Here is a 21,595-nt window from a genome sequence, read left to right on the forward strand (position 1 = left end):
CAACAGTCGTCGGAGCTGCCCGCCAGTCAACAGTCGTCGGAGCTGCCCGCCAGTCAACAGTCGTCGGAGCTGCCCGCCAGTCAACAGTCGTCGGAGCTGCCCGCCAGTCAACAGTCGTCGGAGCTGCCCGCCAGTCAACAGTCGTCGGAGCTGCCCGCCAGTCAACAGTCGTCGGAGCTGCCCGGACTGCGCTGAACTGCCGGAGCTGGCCGGACTGCGCTGAACTGCCGGAGTGGCCGGACTGCCCTGTTCTGCCGGAGTGGCCGGACTGCCCTGTTCTGCCGGAGTGGCCGGACTGCCCTGTTCTGCCGGAGTGGCCGGACTGCCCTGTTCTGCCGGAGTGGCCGGACTGCCCTGTTCTGCCGGAGTGGCCGGACTGCCCTGTTCTGCCGGAGTGGCCGGACTGCCCTGGACTGCCCTGTTCTGCCGGAGTGGCCGGACTGCCCTGTTCTGCCGGAGTGGCCGGACTGCCCTGTTCTGCCGGAGTGGCCGGACTGCCCTGAACTGCCAGGGTGGCCAGACTGCCCTGAACTGCCAGGGTGGCCAGACTGCCTGGTTCTGCCAGAGGTGCCCGCCTGCCCTGATCTGCCAGGGTGCCCGGCCTGCCAGGATCAGCCCGAGTGGTCCTCCTGCCCTCCGGTCCAGCCCGAGTGGTCCTCCTGCCCTCCGGTCCAGCCCGAGTGGTCCTCCTGCCCTCCGGTCCAGCCCGAGTGGTCCTCCTGCCCTCCGGTCCAGCCCGAGTGGTCCTCATGCCTTCCGGCCCGGCCCGAGTGGTCCGCATGCCTTCCGGCCCGGCCCGAGTGGCCCGCATGCCTTCCGGCCCGGCCCGAGTGGCCCGCATGCCTTCCGGCCCGGCCCGAGTGGCCCGCATGCCTTCCGGCCCGGCCCGAGTGGCCCGCATGCCTTCCGGCCCGGCCCGAGTGGCCCGCATGCCTTCCGGCCCGGCCCGAGTGGCCCGCATGCCTTCCGGCCCGGCCCGAGTGGCCCGCATGCCTTCCGGCCCGGCCCGAGTGGCCCGCATGCCTTCCGGCCCGGCCCGAGTGGCCCGCATGCCTTCCGGCCCGGCCCGAGTGGCCCGCATGCCTTCCGGCCCGGCCCGAGTGGCCCGCATGCCTTCCGGCCCGGCCCGAGTGGCCCGCATGCCTTCCGGCCCGGCCCGAGTGGCCCGCATGCCTTCCGGCCCGGCCCGAGTGGCCCGCATGCCTTCCGGCCCGGCCGAGTGGCCCGCATGCCTTCCGGCCCGGCCCGAGTGGCCCGCATGCCTTCCGGCCCGGCCCGAGTGGCCCGCATGCCTTCCGGCCCGGCCCGAGTGGCCCGCCTGCTCTCCGGCCCGGCCCGAGTGGCCCTCCTGCTCTCCGGCCCGGCCCGAGGGGCCCTCCTGCTCTCCGGCCCGGCCCGAGGGGCCCTCCTGCTCTCCGGCCCGGCCCGAGGGGCCCTCCTGTCCCCGGCCCGGCCCGAGGGGCCCTCCTGTCCCCGGCCCGGCCCGAGGGGGCCCTCCTGTCCCCGGCCCGGCCCGAGGGGCCCTCCTGTCCTCCGGCCCGGCCCGAGGGGTCCGTCTGCCTGGCGCAGCTATCGGCTCCACCGAGGTGGGTGACGCCGAGGGTGGAGCAGGGTCCACGTCCTGCACCGGAGCCACCTCCAGGATAGGTGGGTTGGGGAGGGAGGGTGTAGCACAGTGCCGTCGTTGACGGCAGCCACCCTCCCTTCCCTCCCTTATTGTTTAGGGGTTATTGTTTATGGGTTTTGTTGGGGATTTTGTTTGTTGGTGTTTTTTCGTTGTTAGGTGCATTCCGGGGTCTGCACCTTGAGGGGGGGGTACTGTCACGTCCTGACCAGCAGATGGAGCTGTTGTTGTAGTTTTGGGGTCAGGACGTGGCAGTCTTGTGTGTGTGATTGTTCTGTGTTGGTCTTGTGACTCCTGATCAGGAACAGCTGGGGATCGTTGTTCCTGATTGGGAGTCATATATGTAGGAGTATGTTTGTCACTTGGTTTTGTGGGTAGTTGTTTTTGCACTGCGTGTTGTGTGCCTGCAGAACTGTAGCTGTTGTCACTTTGTTTGTATTGTTAAGTGGATGCTCTACTCCTTTATTTTAATCAAAGATGAGTATTCACATACCTGCTGCGCCTTGGTCCATTTCTACAGAAGACAGCCGTTACACACAATTATATCCGTTTGGGCTTCTTGTGGTCAATTTGTAGTCTACAAATTATGTGTAATTGTGTTCTGGCCACCTGACCATCCGCTCCAGAAAAAAATTGTCCCGCGGCCGAATCTAGTTGACGATCCCTGTTTTAGATGCAGCACTTATGTCACGACTTCCGCTGAAGTTGGTCCCTCTCCTTGTTCGTTCGGCGGTCGACGTCACCGACCTTCTAGCCATTGCCGATCCACTTTTCATTTTCCATTGTTTTTGTCTTGTTTTCCATCACAACTGGTTCCAATTCCATCAACTACATGTTGTGTATTTAACCCTCTGTTCCCCCCATGTCCTTGTCCGTAATTGTTTGTTGTAGTGCTTGTGCACGGTATGCTGGTTTTTACCGGGTTTTGTTTGACCCATTTATTGTATTGTTCTGTTGACGGTGGTTTATGGTTATTAAACACAACCGTTGTAAATGAGTTTCCGCTCTCCTGCGCCTGACTTCTCTGCCGCCAGTAGCATCACATTACAGCTTATGCCAAGAGCAAGCTCAAGTGTTTACCCCATGCATACCTCAATATGGCTCTGCTACATGGCTGGAGTTGTAGTTGTGAACATATTATTAAAGGTTTCATTTTCCCCACTGTATGAAATTAACAACTTTTCTTTCACAGGCTGGAACAAATACATCCCAGACTGTCCAGGGAGGTAGACGACAAATGGCTGTATTCTACTATACAGAACAAAAATATAAACGCAACATGTACAGTGTTGGTCCCATGTTTCATGAGCTGCAATAAAAGAAGGGAGGAAAATTCATTCTGATTGGCTGGGCTTGGCTCCCAAGCCAATCCATAAATTAGGGCCTAATTTATTTCAATTGATTTCCTTCTATGAACTGTAACTCAGTAAAATCTTTGAAATGTTTGCATATTGCGTTTATACTTTTGTTCAGTATATATGAGAGGATTCAGCTAGAAGCGTACCCCAGGTTCCAGGCTAGATCATGGAGTAAATATCTTTCTTGATGTGTCTTCTCTTACAGTACAAGTGCCAGAGTGCCCGAAGAAACTCCTGTGGGAATGACGAGTGTGAGGTGTGAATTGCTATTCAATCAAATGCACAGTAAAATCGCATTCATCCAAATTATATTAGTACATACTTAAGCAAATATCAAAATTGTCTGATCTATCTTTCCGATAAACTTGTAATGTATTTTGTCTGCAGGAGGGGATGCGGAATGCTGATTTCAGCAGCACCCTCACAGTGTTTGGTCTGAAGCCAAGATCAGGTAAGCCTGAATTAATTCAATCTTTCAGCGGTTACAGTCATTCCTTATCTGGCTTTTATTTATGAAGTGGCACACCTACAATCAACATATTTCAATGTCTTCGAAGTTAAGGTATTTAACCCGTTAAATAACTTTAAAACAGATAACATGGAGCAATGAGCTTGAACATGTTGTGCAAGTATGAGGCGTGGTATATAATTAATGGCATTCTAGAAAGTAATAGAGTGATTCTGTGTAAGTATGGACCTGTTACAGCTTGTCCCAAGCATGGTGATACATTTGTTTATCACACCCCTTGACTTTTTCCAAATTTTGTTATGTTATAGCCTGAATTGATTCAATTGAGATTTTGTGTCACTGGCCTATATACCCCATAATATGAAAGTGGAAATATGTTTTTAAATTGTTTTACAAATTCATAAAAAATGAAAAGCTGTGATGTCTTCAGTCAATAAGTATTCAACCACGATGTTATGACAAGCCTAAATAAGTTCAGGAGTATAAATGTGCTTAACAAGTCACTTAATAAGTTGCATGGACTCACTCAGTGTGCTATAATAGTGTTTAACATAGTCATTAAAAAATATCTAATCTCTGTATCCCACACATACAATTATCTGTAAGGTCCCTCAGCTGAGCAGTGAATTCCAAACACAGATTCAACCACATAAACAAGGGAGGTTTTCCAATGCCTCGCAAAGAAGGCATTGGAAAATTGGTAGATGGGTAAAAATATAAAAAGCAGACATTGAATATCCCTTTGAGCATGGTGAAGTTATTAAAACTTCTTCGAGATCGGTGTCCCTTCCACGGGACGGTTGAGATAAGGTAGGCTAATGCGATTAGCATGAGGTTGTAAGTAACAAGAACATTTCCCAGGACATAGACATATCTGATATTGGCAGAAAGCTTAAATTCTTGTTAATCTAATTACACTGTCCAATTTACAGTAGCTATTACAGTGAAAGAATGCCATGCAATTGTTTGAGGAGAGTGCACAATTTTGAACATGAAAAGTTATCAATAAACAAAATTAGGCACATTTGGGCAGTCTTGATACAAATATTTTAACAGAAATATAATGGTTCATCGGATCAGTCTAAAACTTTGCACATGCACTGCTGCCATCTAGTGCCCAATATCTAAATTATAACTGGGCTGGAATAATACATTATGGCTTTTCTTTTGCATTTCAAAGATGATGGTACAAAAACAATAGAAACGAACGGTTGGTTTTTTCTTTGTATTATCTTTTACCAGATCTATTGTGTTATATTCTCATACATTCCTTTCACATTTCCACAAACTTCAAAGTGTTTCCTTTGAAATGGTATCCTTACGAGGTTATTTACACTTTGGATGGTGTATCAATACACCCAGTCACGACAAAGATAGAGGCATCCTTCCTAGCTCGCCGAAGAGGAAGGAAACCACTCAGGGATTTAAAACAGTTAGAGTTTTTAATGGCTGTGTTAGGAGAAAACTGAGGATGGATTGACAACATTGTAGTTACTCCACAATATTAACTTAAATGACACAGTGAAAAGAAGGAAGCCTGTACAGAATAAAAAATATTCCAAAACATGCATCCTGTTTGCATTAAGGCACTAAAATAGAACTGCTAAAAATGTGGATGGGTGAGAAAAAATATATTTAATCAATTTTGAATTCAGGCTGTAACACAACAAAATGTGGAATGAGTCAAGGGGTCTGAATACTTTATGAAGGCACTCTGCAATGTCAACTGTGTGTCAAGCATGTGCCTCAGTGCTAGAGGTTTAATTTTCTTGTGGGAGGCTCTGTTTAAAAGTGCAATCTGTGATTGCTACATACATTTATGGACTTTTCCAGGGGAAAGCTATGATCCCTTATTGATGTCACTTGTTAAATCCTCTTCCATCAGTGTAGATGAAGGTGAGGACAGGTTAGAGAAGGATTTTTAAGCTTTGAGACAATTGAGAAATGGATTGTGTATGTGTGTCATTCAGAGGGTGAATGGGCAAGACACACAATGTAAGGGCCTTTGAACAAGGTATGGTAGCAGGTGCCAGGCACACTGGTTTGTGTCAAGAACTGCAACACTGCTGGGATTTTCACGCTCATCAGTTTCCCGTGTGTATCAAGAATGGTCCACCACCCAAAGGACATCAGACAACTTGTCACAACTGTGGGAAGCAATGGAGTCAACATGGGCCAGCATCCCTGTGCAATGCTTTCAACACCTTGTAGAGTCCACGCCCCAACTAATTGAGGCTGTTCTGAGGGAAAAAGTTGGTGCAACTCAATATTAGGAAGGTTTTCTTAATGTTTTGCAGTGGTGTAAAGTACTTTAAAGTACTACTTAACTGCCCTGACAAATTGAGGCTGTTCTGAGGGTGGGGGTGCAACTCAATATTAGGAAGGTGTTCCTACTCTTTGGTTTACTCAGTGTGTACCCATTCATTCTTGAAGAATAATGTATAAATGCCTCATAAGCTTAGTTCTACTGTCGTATTTGCTTTTTTACTCCATTGTTTGTAAACAATGTCATCGTAAACAAACACTGTATAGTTTCAAAACATGGTTAAAACTATCATTTTGATCTCATGGTCAGTCCTTGCATCCATAGCTCTGTCTATGAATTTGAGAGTGGTTACATTTCTCCAGCCCCATCCCTCAGCTGTTTACCAATTCAGTGGCAGGGTGACTGCTTTGTTTGAATCACAGATTTCCCTTTTAACAAAATATAAAATAGAGAAGATAAACTATTAATGGGTGTCAGCTATCCAACAAACAGGAAAATGGTGTCCCTGTCAGAGTTGCAATCTGTCCTGCACTCCCGGTCAATCACTGGACCTTTGACCTTAGTTCCTGATTACTTTGTCTCTGTTGCCATGATAACAATGATGTGTGAGATGACCTTCTCAACTTTCCTTCCAAGAAAAAGTGGAGGAGTTCAGTGGAATTTTCATGGTATTTCACTATTAATAAATGGTTTACAAAATCCAAGAAATGTGGTGTTGAACCCACAGAAAGGACACTAACATTCTGACCACACCGCCCGCGTCGTGTGCGTTGCAAAATAAATGTGTACAACATGTTATTCAATCATTGCACCCACACTGCTCGCGCGCGTCAACGAGCGTTTGCATAGCCAGGCGCTAAAATAGAACTTGGTTCTATTTGTGATGCTTGATGCGCTGCAAGTCCCGCCTCTCCCATCTCCTCATTGGTTCTTAGGAGCACATACTCATGTGCGTGATTGAAAGATGAACTGAGGTCCACACGCCAGTCCAGTTGATGGTGGAAATACACCTTAAAGTTGGTTGCCACCATATATTCCAAATGAGGAGAAGAAGCCTGGAAGGAGGAGAGATGACTAGAAACTATTCGGTTGACCGTTTTATGTATGGATTAATTGTTGGAGTAGAGGACCTTGTGCATTTCAGGTAAAATAACAACTCCACGTTTATATCCCAGGACAAATTAGCTAGCAACAGCAAGCTAGCTAAATAGGACAAATTAGCTTGCAACTGCAAGCTAACTAGCTAAATTAATATAGTTGGTTCAGAGTTCATTTTGATATTTCAAACTGGGTGTCCTGATCGCGTCTGGTGTGTGTGGACAAAATCAACATGCGCGTAATGGAGCACACTCTCGAGCAGTGTGGTCAGCATGTAAGGAGATTTCCTTAGAAGTAGTTATAGTATAATTAGTACATAATGCTATACACTGAGTATACAAAACATTAGTGGTGGAAAAAGTACCCAATTGTCATACTTTACTAAAAGTATAGATACCTTAATAGAAAATGACTCAAGTAAAAGTAAAAGTCATCCAGTAAAATACTGCTTGATTAAGTCTAAAAGTATTTGGTTTTAAATATACTTAAGTATCAAAAGTAAATGTTATTGCTAGAATATAGTTAAGTATCAAAAGTAAAATCATTTCAAATTCCTTATTAAGCAAACCAGACAGCACCATTTTCTTGTTATTTTAATGTGTGGATAGCCAGGGGCACACTCCAGCACTCAGAAATGATTTACAAACGAAGCATGTATGTTTAGTGAGTCCACCAGGTCAGGGGCAGTAGGATGACTAGGGATGTTCTCTTGATAAGGGCGTGAATTGGACCATTTTCCAGTACTGCTAAGCATTCAAAATGTAACGAGTACTTTTAGGTGTCAGGGAAAATGTATGGAGTAAAAAGTACATTATTTTCTTTAGGAGTGTAGTGAAGTAAAAGTAAAAGTTGTCAAAAATATAAAAAGTTAAGTACAGATACCCCGAAAAACATGTTAAGTAGTACTTTAAAGTATTTTTACTTAAGTACTTTACACCGTTGCAAAACATTAAGAAAACCTTCCTAATATTGAGTTGCACCAACTTTTCCCCTCAGAACAGCCTCAATTCGTTGGGGCGTGGACTCTATCTACAAGGTGTCGAAAGCATTGCACAGGGATGCTGGCCCATGTTGACTCCAATGCTTTCGACAGTTGTGTCAAGTTGGCTGGATGTCTTTTGGGTGGTGGACCATTCTTGACACAGACAGGAAACTGTTGTGTGAAAAACCCAGCAGTGTTGCAGTTCTTGACACAAACCTGTGCGCCTGGCACCTGCTACCATACCCTGTGAAACTGACGGTTATGGATGAAGACAGTCATGAAAATAACTGTCACAACCGTTTTTAAACAGGGTTTCCCATACTCTGTCAAAATTCCATGACCATCACAGCCCTAGTCTGAAAGTTACAATTATTGTTGGAAGGAAGACTGTGATTATGGTCAGTAAAAGGTCTAGACTCTGATCTCATCTCTGCATTGCTCAATGGTATTCCCAGAGGTCCATTGTTTGAAAGTTCCCTAAATGTGTAATTTCAGTGATTTCTGTAGGTCACAACCTATATGTTTCTTATATGTTGGTGTAGCGTTCTGTCGAAGCAGCCGTCAAGAGTCATCAGACCCCAGTTTCACCATGAGGAGAAAGATGGAACACCTGAGGGAGGAGATGGAGCAGATTGGCGTCCTACGGCAGGTCAGGACACTCCGAAAACACCAGATGACAAACAATGACTAAAATACCATCACCAATAATAATAATAATTTGGGGGAGTGCTTATATTTGTCCTTTTATACACATGTGTGTAATGGATTGTTTTTTTTTGCATATCTAAACTCCCCCTGAGGCACCCGCAGGGAATGGGGCCAGGCTCGCCATTGTAAAGCTCCCCTGGAGCAATTAGGGTTAAGTGCCTTGCTTAAGGGCACACCGGCAGACTTTTTCACCTTGTCGGCTCTGGTATTCGAACCAGCAACCTTTTGTTTACTGGCCCAACGCTCTAACCTTGAGTAATCCGATTAGACTTGGAACAGTCCTTTTCATTCTCCACGAAATTTACTGAATCCTTTATAAAATATGTGTCAAGAGTTTTAAGGACAATCAGCAGCTATTCATCAGGTGTGAACAAATTCCTCTTGTATTGGCAGAGTTGACAGGAGAATGTATTACTGTAATTCTAAGATGTTTTCCTCATCTGATGAGACTTGAATGGGCTATTTCATGTTTTCCTCAGAATTCTCAACGTGTCACTACTTGTTCTTCGAGACAGCTCCAGGTAGTGTTGGGCTTTCGACAGCATCCCAGTGGGTCCCTCAGGGCTCCCCAGAAGCATGCACATTGCACGCCCACATTTATATGGAGCTGTGGAGTGAAATACTTGAAGTTAAATATATCTGTTATACAGTTGAAATCGGAAGTTTACATACACTTAGGTTGGGGTCATTAAAACTCGTTTTTCAACTACTCCACCAATTTATTGTTAACAAACTATAGTTTTGACAAGTTGGTTAGGACATCAACTTTGTGCATGACACAAGTCATTTTTCCAACAATTGTTTACAGACAGATTATTTCACTTATAATTCACTGTATCATAATTCCAGTGGGTCAGAAGTTTACATACACTAAATTGACTGTGTCTTTAAACAGCTTGGAAAATTCCAGAAAATGATGTCATGGCTTTAGAAGCTTCTGATAGGCTAATTGACATAATTTGAGTCAATTGGAGGTGTACCTGTGGATGTATTTCAAGGCCTACCTTCAAACTCAGTGCCTCTTTGCTTGACATGGGAAAATCCAAAGAAATCAGCCAAGACCTCAGAAAAAAATTGTAGATCTCCACAAGTCTGTTTCATCCTTGGGAGCAATTTCCAAACACCTGAAGGTACCACGTTCATCTGTACAAACAATAGTGTGCAAGTATAAACACCATGGGATCACGCAGCCGTCATACAGCTCAGGAAGGAGACGCGTTCTGTCTCCTAGAGATTAACGTTCTTTGGGGGGCAAGTGTAAATCAATCCCGGAACAACAGTAAAGGACCTTGTGAAGATGCTGGAGGAAACAGGTACAAAAGTATCTATATCCACAGTAAAACGAGTCCTATATCGACCTAACCTGAAAGGCCGCTCAGCAAGGAAGAAGCCACTCCTCCAAAACTGCCATAAAAAAGCCAGACTACGGTTTGCAACTGCACATGGGGACAAAGATCGTACTTTTTGGAGAAATGTTCTCTGGTTTGATGAAACAAAAATAGAACTGTTTTGCCATAATGACCATCGTTATTTTTGGAGGAAAAGGGGGATGCTTGCAATCTGAAGAACACCATCCCAACCGTGAAGCACGGGGGTGGCAGCATCATGTTGCGGGGGTGCTTTGCTGCAGGTGGGACTGGTGCACTTCACAAAATAGATGTTATCACAAGGAAGAAAAATTCTGTGGATATATTGAAGCAGCATCTCAAGACATCAGTCAGGAAGTTAAAGCTTGGTCGCAAATGGGTCTACAAAATGGACAATGACCCCAAGCATACTTCCAAAGTTGTGTCAAAATGACTTAAGGACAACAAAGTCAAGGTATTTGAGTGGCCATCACAAAACCCTGACCTCAATCCTATAGAAAATTTGTGGGCAGAACTGAAAAAGTGTGCGTGAGCAAGGAGGCCTACAAACCTGACTCAGTTACACCAGCTCTGTCAGGAGAAATGGGCCAATATTCACCCATCTTATTGTGGGAAGCTTGCGGAAGGCTACCCGAAACATTTGACCCAAGTTAAACAATTTAAAGGCAATGCTACCAAATACTAATTGAGTGTATGTAAACTTCTGACCCACTGGAAATGTGATGAAAGAAATAAAAGCTGAAATAATTCTCTCTGCTATTATTCTGACATTTCACATTCTTAAAATAAAGTGGTGATCCTAACTGACATAAGACAGGGAATTTTTACTAGGATTAAATGTCAGGAATTGTGAGGAACTGAGTTTAAATGTATTTGGCTAAGGTGTATGTAAACTTCAGACTTCAACTGTATATACAGTGTATATCCTCTATGCGACCCCTTCCCGTTCTCATCCCGGTAACGGGATTGCTTGACAAGATAGCATAAATCTAATAATTTCAATTTCTCAAACAATCAACTATTTTACACCATTTGAAAGATAAACATCTCCTTAATCCAACCACATTGTCCGATTTCAAAGAGGCTTTACGGCGAAAGCATAAAGTTAGATTATGTTAGGACAGTACATAGACAAAAAATTACACACAGCCATTTTCAATGCAAGGACAGGCGTCACCAAAAGCAGAAAACCAGCTAAAATTATGCACTAACCTTTGACAATCTTCATCAGATGACACTCCTAGGACATTATGTTAGACAATACATGCATTTTTCTTTCTATCAATATTTATATCCAAAAACAGCATTTTACATTGGCGCGTGACGTTCAGAAAATGTATTTCCCCCAAAACTTCCGGTGAATCAGCACTACAATTTACAAAAATACCCGTCATAAACGTTGATAAAATATTAAACTGTTATTCAAAGAATTATAGATTAACATCTCCTGAATGCAACCGCATTGACAGATTTCAAAATAACTTTACTGTGAAAGCACACTTTGCAATAATCTGAGTACTGTGCTCAGAAAAATACAGTATGCAATACAGATAGCCGCCATTTTGGAGTCATCTAAATGCATATATAGCATTAGAAATATTCACTTACCTTTAATAATCTTCATCAGAAGGCACTTCCAGGAATCCCAGGTCCACAACAAATGTTGTTTTGTTCGATAAAGTTCATAATTTATGTCCAAATAACTCCATGTTCTTTGCGCGTTCATTAAGCTACTCAAAATGTAGGACGCGCGAGGAAAATGTCACGACGGAAAGTAAAAAAAAAATCTATTTACGTTCATTCAAACATGTCAAACGTTGTATAGCATCAATTTTTAGGGCCTTTATAACGTGAAACTTCAGTAATATTCCAACCGGACCCATGCATTGTCTTAAACGTTTTGGAACAGAGCTACCTCTTGCGTGAATGCGCACCAATGAATTGACATCCTTCCCTGGGTCACCAACTTCCCAGCCTTCTCATTCGGTCTCTGTTCATCATAGACGCCTCAAACAACTTTCTAAAGACTGTTGACGTCTAGTGGAAGCCTTAGGAAGTGCAAAATGAATCCTTAGTCACTGTGTTCGATTGGCAATGACTTGAAAAACCTACAGGCACCAGATTTTTCATTTCCTGGTTGTATTTTTCTCTGGTTTTTGCCTGCCATATGAGTTCTGTTATACTCACAGACACCATTCAAACAGGTTTAGAAACTTCAGACTGTTTTCTATCCAAATCTACTAATAATATGCATATTCTAGTTTCTGGGCCAGAGTAGTAACCTGTTTAAATTGGGTATGTTTTTCATCCGGCCGTGAAAATACTGCCCCCTAGCCCAGACAGGATATATACTTATTAGGTACACCAATCTAGTATGTTGGTCCATGCTGACGCAATGGCATCACGCAGTTGCTGCAGATTGGACGATGGTACGTTCATGTTGCGAACAGCCTGTTCCATCTCATCCTAAAGATGATCTATTGGGTTGAGGTCTGGAGACTGTGCAGGCCACTCAAGTAAACTGAACTTGCTGTCATGTTCCAGGGCCTATTTTTCCATTCCTCAATTGTCAAGTGTTGGTGATCACTGGAGCCGATTCTTCTTGTCTTTAGCTGATAGGAGTGGAACCCGGTGTGGTCGTCTGCTGCATTAACCCATCCGTGACAAGGATCGACAAGTTGTGTTCTGAGATGCCGTTCTGCACACCACTGATATACTGCACTGTTATTTGTCTGTTTGTAGCCCGCCTGTTACTTAGCACGATTCTTGCCATTCTCCTTCAACCTCTCTCATCAACAAGCTCTTTTCGCCGACTGGACTGCCGCTGACTGTATGTTTTTTGTTCACTATGACACTACAAACTTAGCACACCTGTATTTGGAGAGTTTCTCCCATTCTACTCTGCAGATCCTCTCAAGCTTTGTCAGGGGAACGTCGCTGCACAGCTATTTTCAGGTCTCTCTCGAGATGTTAGATTGGGTTCAAGTCCAGTGTCTGGCTGGGCCACTCAAGGACATTCAGAGACTTGTCCCGAAGCCACTCCTGCATTGTCTTGGCTGTGTGCTTAGGGTCGTTGTGCTGTTGGAAGGTGAACCTTCACCCCAGTCTAAGGTCCTGAGCGCTCTGGAGCAGGTTTTCATCAAGGATCTCTCTGTACTTTGCTCTGTTCATCTTTACCCCGATCCTGACTAGTCTTCCAGTCCCTGCCGCTGAAAAACATCCCATCATCATGATGCTCCCACCGCCATGCTTCACCGTAGGGATGGTGCCAGGATTCATCCAGACGTGACGCTTGGCATTCAGGCCATAGAGTTCAATCTTGGTTTCATCAGACCAGAGAATCTTGTTTCTCATGGTCTGAGAGTATTTGCCTTTTGGAAAACTCCAAGCGGGCTATCATGTGCCATTTACTGAGGAGTGGCTTCCGTCTGGCCACTCTAACATAAAGGCCTGATGGGTGCTGCAGAGATGGTTGTCCTTCTCCCATCTCCACTGAGGAACTCTAGAGCTCGGTCAGAGTGAACATCGGGTTCTTGGTTACCTCCCTTTGAAACAATGTGTGTGCATGCTTGCCTGCGTGCATTCGGCTCAGTTGGTAGAGCAACACCAAAATAGTGGGTTCAATTCCCAGGACTAACCATGAGTTAAAAAGTTATGCTTGCATGACTGTATTGTTTATGGATCCCCTGTCATTCCTGCCAAGGCAGCAGCTACTCTTCCTGAGGTTCAGCAAAATGAATGCATTTATATAACATTACAATATATTTCGCAACAGATTTCTCAACACATTAAGTGTGTGCCCTCAGGCCACTACTCTACTACCACATACATTGTATCTACAACACAAAATCCATGTGTACATGTGTGTATAATGCGTATGTTATCGTGTGTGTGTGTGCATGTGTCTCTTCACAGTCCCCACTGTGTGTATTTTTATCTGCTTTTTAAATCTGATTTTACTGTTTGCATAAGCTACTTGATTTGGAATAGAGTTCCATATAGTCATGTCTCTATGTAGTACTGTGGGCCTCCCATAGTCTGTTCTGGACTTGGGGACTGTGAAGAGAGCTCTGATGGCATGTCTTGTGGGGTATGCATGGGTGTACGAGCTGTGTTCTAGTAGTTTAAACTGATAGCTCAGTGCATTCAACATGTCAATACTTCTCACAGATACAAGTAGTGATGAAGTCAATCTCTCCTCTATGATACTTTGAGCCAGGAGAGATTGACTTGTATTTCATGTTAGTTCTCTGTGTACATTTAAGGGCCAGCCGTGTTACCCCGTTCTGGGCCAATTGTAATTTTCCTAAGTCCCTCTTTGTGGCACCTGACCACGACTGAACAGTCATCCAGGTGCGACGAAAACTAGGGCCTGTAGGACTTGCCTTGTTGATGTTGTTAAGAAGGCAGAATAGCAGTGTATTATGGACAGACCTCTCCCCATCTTAGCTTCTGTTGCATCAACATGTTTTGACCATGACAGTTTACAATCCAGGGTTACTCCAAGCAGTTTAGTCTCCACAACTTGCTCAATTTCCACATTTAGGGGTCAGTGAATGATTTGTCCCAAATACAATGTGTTTAGTTATTTTTTTTCTTGCCACCCATTCTGAAGCTGACTGCAGCTCTTTGTTAGGTGTTGCAGTGATTTCACTTGCTGTGGTATCTGACAGGCTTTACTTATAGCCAGTGGCAGGTCATTATTAAAGATTGAAAATAGTAAGGGACCTAGACAGCTGCCAAGGGGGAATCCTGATTCTACCTGGATTGTTATGGAGAGGCTTCCATGTGTTCTGTTAAACTGGTTGTAGTGGTATTGTTAGAGGGGTAAAGATAAAGATTTTGTTGGGGCGCCAAGTATATATTAACCCTGCCGAAAGGAAAAGATTAGGATAGATAGAGTAGCTGTAATAACGGCGCTGTGAGTCGGGAAGCAGGTGCAGGTGAAACGTTTAGTAAAACAACAAAACCAGTAACGAGACTATTCCATAATGCTACACGCCGGTAAACAAGAGCAATACCAACTGGTGAGAAAACATAAGGGAGTGACATATAAATGGGAGGAAATAATGAAGATAATGAAGTCCAAGTGTGAATCATAATAATTAACAGGTGTGCGTAACGATAGGTGCCAGGTGTGCGTAATAATGAATCCCAGGACCGGTGGTTAGTATTCTGGTGACGTCGTACGCCAGAGGGGAGGAACAGGAGAAGATGTGACAGTAGGGCTACCAGACACACACACATCAGCAGAATAGACTGCTTAGAGTGTAGTCTGTTGGCCAGATAGCCAGTGGAAAGAAAAGATAAGACACACCATATAAAACACACGTCACAGCACAGGGGTAACACAACCAATAATACCTCATACAATAGCAATTTAACGGCAACTTCATAGAAACAATTGACAAGAAAGAACCCAGTCATCAACATTAGAGTATTTGCAATAGTCTGTGTTGTGACTTGACTTTAACATTAATCTGAAGACTGTTATTTATCTAATTAACTAAGTATGTTTAATTGTTACCCGATTTAACTTAATCATGTAACAATTAACTCATTAGGATCTGGGGCACCACGAGAGCGGTTCTTTAAAGAGTTACCATCTCCCGAATTAAACGCTAAAAGATCTTTACCTATCACATCTATAAACAGTCAATTTATTAATCACAACCTCGTATCATCATAATTCTGAACAGTCGTAACCTTGCATCTGCAAAAACCAGAGTCCTACTTATGATTCAGTACGACACAAATTGGTTTAATTATTTATTTACTAGCTAATTAAATGGGAACACATAATACTGACCTTCTTTAGACTAGTTAAGTATCTGGAGCGTCAGCATTTGTGGGTTCAATTACAACAGGCTCAAAATGGCCAGAAACAAATAACTCAATACTGAAACTCGTCAGTCTATTCTTGTTCTGAGAAATGAAGACTATTCCATGTGAGAAATTGCCAAGAAACTGAAGATCTCGTACAACGCTGTGTACTACTCCTTTCACAGAACAGCTAAAACTGTCTCTAACCAGAATAGAAAAAGGAGTGGGAGGCCCCGGTGCGCAACTGAGCAAGAGGACAAGTACATTAGAGTGTCTAGTTTGAGAAACAGACGCCTCACAAGTTCTCAACTGGCAGCTTCGTTAAATAGTACCAGCAAAACACCAGTCTCAACGTCAACAGTGTAGAGGCGACTCCGGGATGCTGACCTTCTAGGCAAAGTTCTTCCGTCCAGTGTCTGTGTTCTTTGCCCATCTTAATCTTTTATTTTTATTGGCCAGTCTGAGATATGGCTTTTTCTTTGCAACTCCGCCTAGAAGGCCAGCATCCCGGAGTCGCCTCTTCACTGTTGGCGTTGAAGCTGGTATTTTGCGGGTACTATTTAATGAAGCTGCCAGTTTGTTGAAACAAAGAACATTCCTTTGGTGAATCTTGAGAGCGCAGGCCTGAATCTTCTCCCTTGATTTACAACAGGGCATGAGTTGTTAACCCCCACTAGTTCTTTCCTTCCCCCAATCATGACATCTGTATTAGGAGTGCAGGGGGTATGAATGAGTTTGTGTGTGTGCATGGGGGTGGGGGGGGGGGGGGTTATAGACAAAACAAAGGCCTTAAAATGTCCTAGAATCTTCTCGGCCAAATGTAAATAGTCCGACAGAAAATCCATACAGTTCAAACAACAATAAATAATAACTCATGCAAACTCCCTTTAACTAAAATGGGGACTAATAGTCCAACAACACAGAACATCAAAAGGAGCACATAGGGAATAAAATGAAGTCTGCTGCAGTGAAACGCACTGGAACGATGGATGGAAATGAGAGGAGGGGGGGTCTTAGCTGTTGACTTCAGGCTTGCAGTTACACTGTCTGTCCCTCTGATACAGCTGATGGTTTGTTGGTTTGTTTTTCAAATTTTCGCAACAATGTTGCTATTACTCAGAAGAGCTATCTTTATTTCCTCCTTCCTGACTGCTGATGCACTCTTAAAGTGGCAGCGCACGGTGAATAATGTTTCTGCCACTGTGTCTTATAACCGGTACTCCTGCGCATTGACTCTGTACCTGTACCCCCTGTATATAGCCTCGCTATTGTTATTTTACTGCTGCTGTTTAATTATTTGTTACTTTTATTTTCTACTTTTTCTTATCTATTTTTTACTGAACACTTATTTTTCTTAAAATGGCATTGTTGGTTAAGGGCTTGTAAGTATGCATTTCACTGTAAGGTCATTTCACTGACAAATAAAAATTGATTTGATTTGAAGGCTCCGTGCAGGATTTTGCTACAAGGTAACTCTCGATCCACAATATAGCAGGGGATGTAAAGCCATAACACACATGTTTTTCCAGCAGCAGATTATGATTGATAATGTCAAAAGCTACACTGAAGTCTAACAAAACACATTCCACAATCTTTTTGTCAATTTCTCTCATTTCTCTGTGTCAGTGCCGTACATGTTGAATGCCCGTCCCTTAAAGCATGCTGAAAATCTGTTGTCAATTTGTTTACTCTGAAATAACGTTGTATCTGTTCAAAAACATTTTTTCTCAAAGTTTACTAAGGGTTGGTAACAGGCTGATTGGTCAGCTGTTTGAGCCTGTAAAGGGTGCTTTGCTATTCTTGGGTAGCGGAATTACTTTTGCTTCCCTCCAGGCCTGAGGGCACACACTTTCCTTTAGGAAAATCCTCAGTAATTTTCCATCCAAGTTGTCAGACCAAGGTGGCTTGTAATTGTTGGTAGACAGCAACATTTTTTTCACCTCTTCCACATTCACTTTACAGAATACAAAATGTCAATGCTTGTCTTACATAATTTGGTCAGTTATACATGGATGTGTAGGTTCAGAATTTGTTGTTGGCATGTCATGCCTAAGTCTGTAAGTCACTTTGGAAAGAAGTGTCTGCTATATTGTTAATATATATGATTTCCAAACACCTCCTACAGTGGACTGTTCATACATGTCTTACCTTAGTGGTTGCAATAGTTGTTGTACAATATTCCACAGTGATCTATTCTACAGGATCCATGTTGAATGTGTTATTACTGTGACTCCTCTCAGAACCTGGAGTCCAGACTAAAGGTCTTGCTGCCGGATGATGTCGGAGCTGCTCTGATGGATGGCGTTGTCTTGTGCCATCTGGCCAATCACATTCGTCCTCGGTCAGTGGCCAGCATCCATGTACCCTCCCCAGCAGTGGTAAGTACCTGTTGAAAACCTGTTGTTTTATATCCCTAAAGGCAAAGCAAACCACCTGCCAAGAAGAAAAAAAAAAAGCCAAGACTATTTAGAACAAATAAGGATAAACATTTTTTTTCCCATGTAACTGACGAACTCTGTTCCACAGCCAAAGCTTAGCATGGCCAAGTGCCGCAGGAATGTGGAGAACTTCCTGGATGCCTGTAAGAAGCTGGGCGTGCCACAGGTAAACGCACATCACAAAATCACCACTGTCTATCGCTGCCATCAGTCCTCTCAGTTACCAGCAAGAGATCTGATATGCCTCTTTTCCTAGTTATGGCGCACTCCCTTATCAGGAGAACATCTACAGATAACCATTTGTAGATAAACTTCTGTCTGAGTCCTGAACCTAATGTGGAAACCTCAAGAGGATAGGTTGAGCTTGGGTGCCCCTGTTTTTGGTTCATACAACTGCCTTATTGTTGTCTTGCTGACAATGTATTTTAACAAAGAAACAGACTGGCATCCAAACGTCAATTCACTTGTACTGACCTGAAGGTATTTTGAAAGGACCGGTGATGACCGTGTGCTGTGTTTCTACCCTGGCAGGACAAGCTGTGTTTACCCCACCATATCCTAGAGGAGCGTGGGCTGGTGAAGGTGGGTATGACCGTTCAGGCTCTACTGGAGCTGCCGGCCTCCAAGCCCACCCAGCTGTCTGCTGTCTAACAGCAGCCTGGACACTGCCTCAAACCCCGCCCAGCCCAGTCCAGCCTTCCACAACCCAGCCCTTCACCCCACAGAGGAGGGGGCTTCCAGCCTGCTCCGGTCATCACCGGGGACCAGGGACCCCTTAGGGGGTGAGGGCTGGGGGCTGCAGGGAGTCCATTGCCAGCTGACTGAGTCAAGAAAGGGATGGATTAACTCAGATCCTCCCACCGTTCCTATATGATGTCAGCTGGGACCAGCCTCCCATCCATCAGATTGTTAGCTACTGTCATGTCCTCCCCAAGGGGACCCTACTGTACTGTGTTTGTAGAGTACCAGTGTGGCTGTCTGTGTGACCTGTGTGACCTGCACAGTGTGGACTTTATGAGAGCTGGTGAACAGAGGTCAGACTAAGGAATGAATCACAGTGAAGATGAAGACCTGTCTGTCCCCATGGTGATATTGACAAGCCCATGCTCAGACACTTTTGAACCTAGTGGTGCGAACACTGAATTCACTGGGTTTTCAACACTCAGTATTGAAGACATTTGTAGTGAAGTGATAGCAGATTTAACCTCTATGGGCTAGGTGGGACGTGACCGTCCCACTCTATTCAACAGCCAGTGGAACAGCGTGGCGCGAAATAGAAAAACCTCAAAAATGCAATAATTTCAATTTTTCAAACATACGACTATTTTACACCATTTTAAAGATAAGACTCTCGTTAATCTAACCACATTGTCCGATTTCAAAAAGGCTTTACAGCGAAAGCAAAACATTAGATTATGTTAGGAGAGTACATAGCCAAAAATAATCACACAGCCATTTTCCAAGCAAGCATGTATGTCACAAAAACCCAAAACACAGCTAAATGAAGCACTAACCTTTGATGATCTTTATCAGATGACACTCCTAGGACATTGTTATACAATACATGCATGTTTTGTTCAATCAAGTTCATATTTATATCAAAAAACAGCTTTTTACATTGGCATGTGATGTTCAGAAAATGTATTCCCACCGAAAACTTCTGGTGAATTTACTAAATTACTCATCATAAACGTTGACAAAATACATAACAATTATTTTAAGAATTATAGATACAGAACTCCTTTATGCAATCGCTATGTCAGATTTTAAAATAGCTTTTCAGCAAAAGCACATTTTGCAATATTCTGAGTACATAGCTCAGCCATCACGGTGAGCTATTCAGACACCCGCCAAGTTCGGGGCACACTAAACTCAGAATTAGTATTTGAAAAATTGTATTACCTTTGCTGATCTTCGTCAGAATGCACTCCCAGGACTGCTACTTCCACAAGAAATGTTGTTTTTGTTCCAAATAATCCATAGTTATGTCCAAATACCTCCGTTTTGTTCGTGCGTTCAGGTCACTATCCAAAGGGTAACGTGCGAGCGCATTTCGAGACAAAAAAATTCAAAATGTTCCATTACCGTACTTAGAAGCATGTCAAACGCTGTTTAAAATCAATTTTTATGGTATTTTTCTCGTAAAATAGCGATAATATTCCAACCGGACAATAGTGTATTCATTCAAAGAGGAAAAGAAAAAACAGCGTGGTCGCGTGAATGCGCATATCCAATCTCTTTGTCACCAGGCAGACCACTGAGAAACCGAGCTACTATACTCTGCCCAGAGACAGGAGACGCCTCAATCCGCTTTCTGAAGGCTTTAGAGAGCCAATGGAAGCCTTAGAAAGTGCTACGTAACCCCACAGATACTGTAGTTTCAATAGAGAATCAAAAGAAGAACTACAAATTCTCAGACAGGCCACTTCCTGCTTGGAATTTTCTGGTTTTTGCCTGCCATATGAGTTCTGTTATACTCACAGACACCATTCAAACAGTTTTAGAAACTTCAGAGTGTTTTCTATCAAATCTACTAATAATATGCATATTCTCGTTTCTGGGCAAGAGTAGTAACCAGTTTAAATCGGGTACGTTTTTTTTATCCGGCCGTGAAAATACTGCCCCCTAGCCCAGACAGGTTAAAGGCATGTACTCACTCTTTCACTCAGAGAACTGAACTGCATGCTGGCCGAACCAGCCACACCACATAACTCAAGTGGTCCTTACACCCTGACTTTTCTTTTTAGAACAAATTAGCTTTCAAAGGGGATATATTTGTAAAGATTATTGTGTTATATCACAATATACCTCTGATATCCCAGAGGTAAGGCTTGGGACATCCTAAGTGGTGCTTTACCTCAGAGGAGCCAGCAGTAGCCAAGCACTGGTATACACACTTCTTACAGACTGCATTTGAGAATAATTATTGTACTACCAATAACAGTGCCATTTGAGGGAAGAATGCTAAGCTTACTTTTAAAAGCATGGTATCCATGATTCCGATTTTCTACTGCAGCACATCTGTGGTGCAGGGAGGCTGCTCTGAGGTACTTCAGATGTGGTACTAGTAGCTCACACCGGTACGGTATACGAGAGAGCCATCCCACTGCCACGGGACCTTCTCTCAAATGCAGACCTAGAGACATTGCTACTGTGACTGCATGTAGCTTTGATCGTACCTCGTGTGCTTATTTGAATAGGACTTGTTGAAAGCACATGGTTATTTAGTTAGGATATTGTACCATATACACTTATAATGCTAAGATTGTATCTTTTGGTAATTTGATGCAGTGAAACAGTTAATTTTTAATATTGACATATTTCATCTTTACATTTATAACTTGCTCCTCTAGTTGGATTCACAACTGCAAAATGTAAAATAAGGAACACAACATAAACAATGAGGCAATCCCATAGATCATCGTTCATCACTCCAGTCCTTCAGTATGCCCAACAGTACAT

General features: G+C 43.8%; 1 protein-coding gene across 3 annotated transcripts in view; it reads left to right on the top strand.

The window, feature by feature from the left end:
- Positions 1–19,510, top strand: part of LOC106563437 (leucine-rich repeat and calponin homology domain-containing protein 2) — an 80,579-nt gene extending 61,069 nt beyond the window's left edge. For all 3 annotated transcript variants that reach the window (XM_014129007.2, XM_014129008.2, XM_014129009.2), the window contains 6 exons: positions 3,188–3,238; positions 3,370–3,433; positions 8,340–8,446; positions 17,936–18,073; positions 18,222–18,299; positions 18,665–19,510. In XM_014129007.2, the coding sequence (XP_013984482.2) occupies positions 3,188–3,238; positions 3,370–3,433; positions 8,340–8,446; positions 17,936–18,073; positions 18,222–18,299; positions 18,665–18,784 (558 nt within the window). In that variant the 3' untranslated portion in view covers positions 18,785–19,510. The remainder of the gene's footprint in view (positions 1–3,187; positions 3,239–3,369; positions 3,434–8,339; positions 8,447–17,935; positions 18,074–18,221; positions 18,300–18,664) is intronic.
- Positions 19,511–21,595: the final 2,085 nt, after the last annotated feature.

Source organism: Salmo salar, chromosome ssa11 (assembly GCF_905237065.1).
Source record: "Salmo salar chromosome ssa11, Ssal_v3.1, whole genome shotgun sequence".
Lineage (NCBI taxonomy): Eukaryota > Metazoa > Chordata > Actinopteri > Salmoniformes > Salmonidae > Salmo > Salmo salar.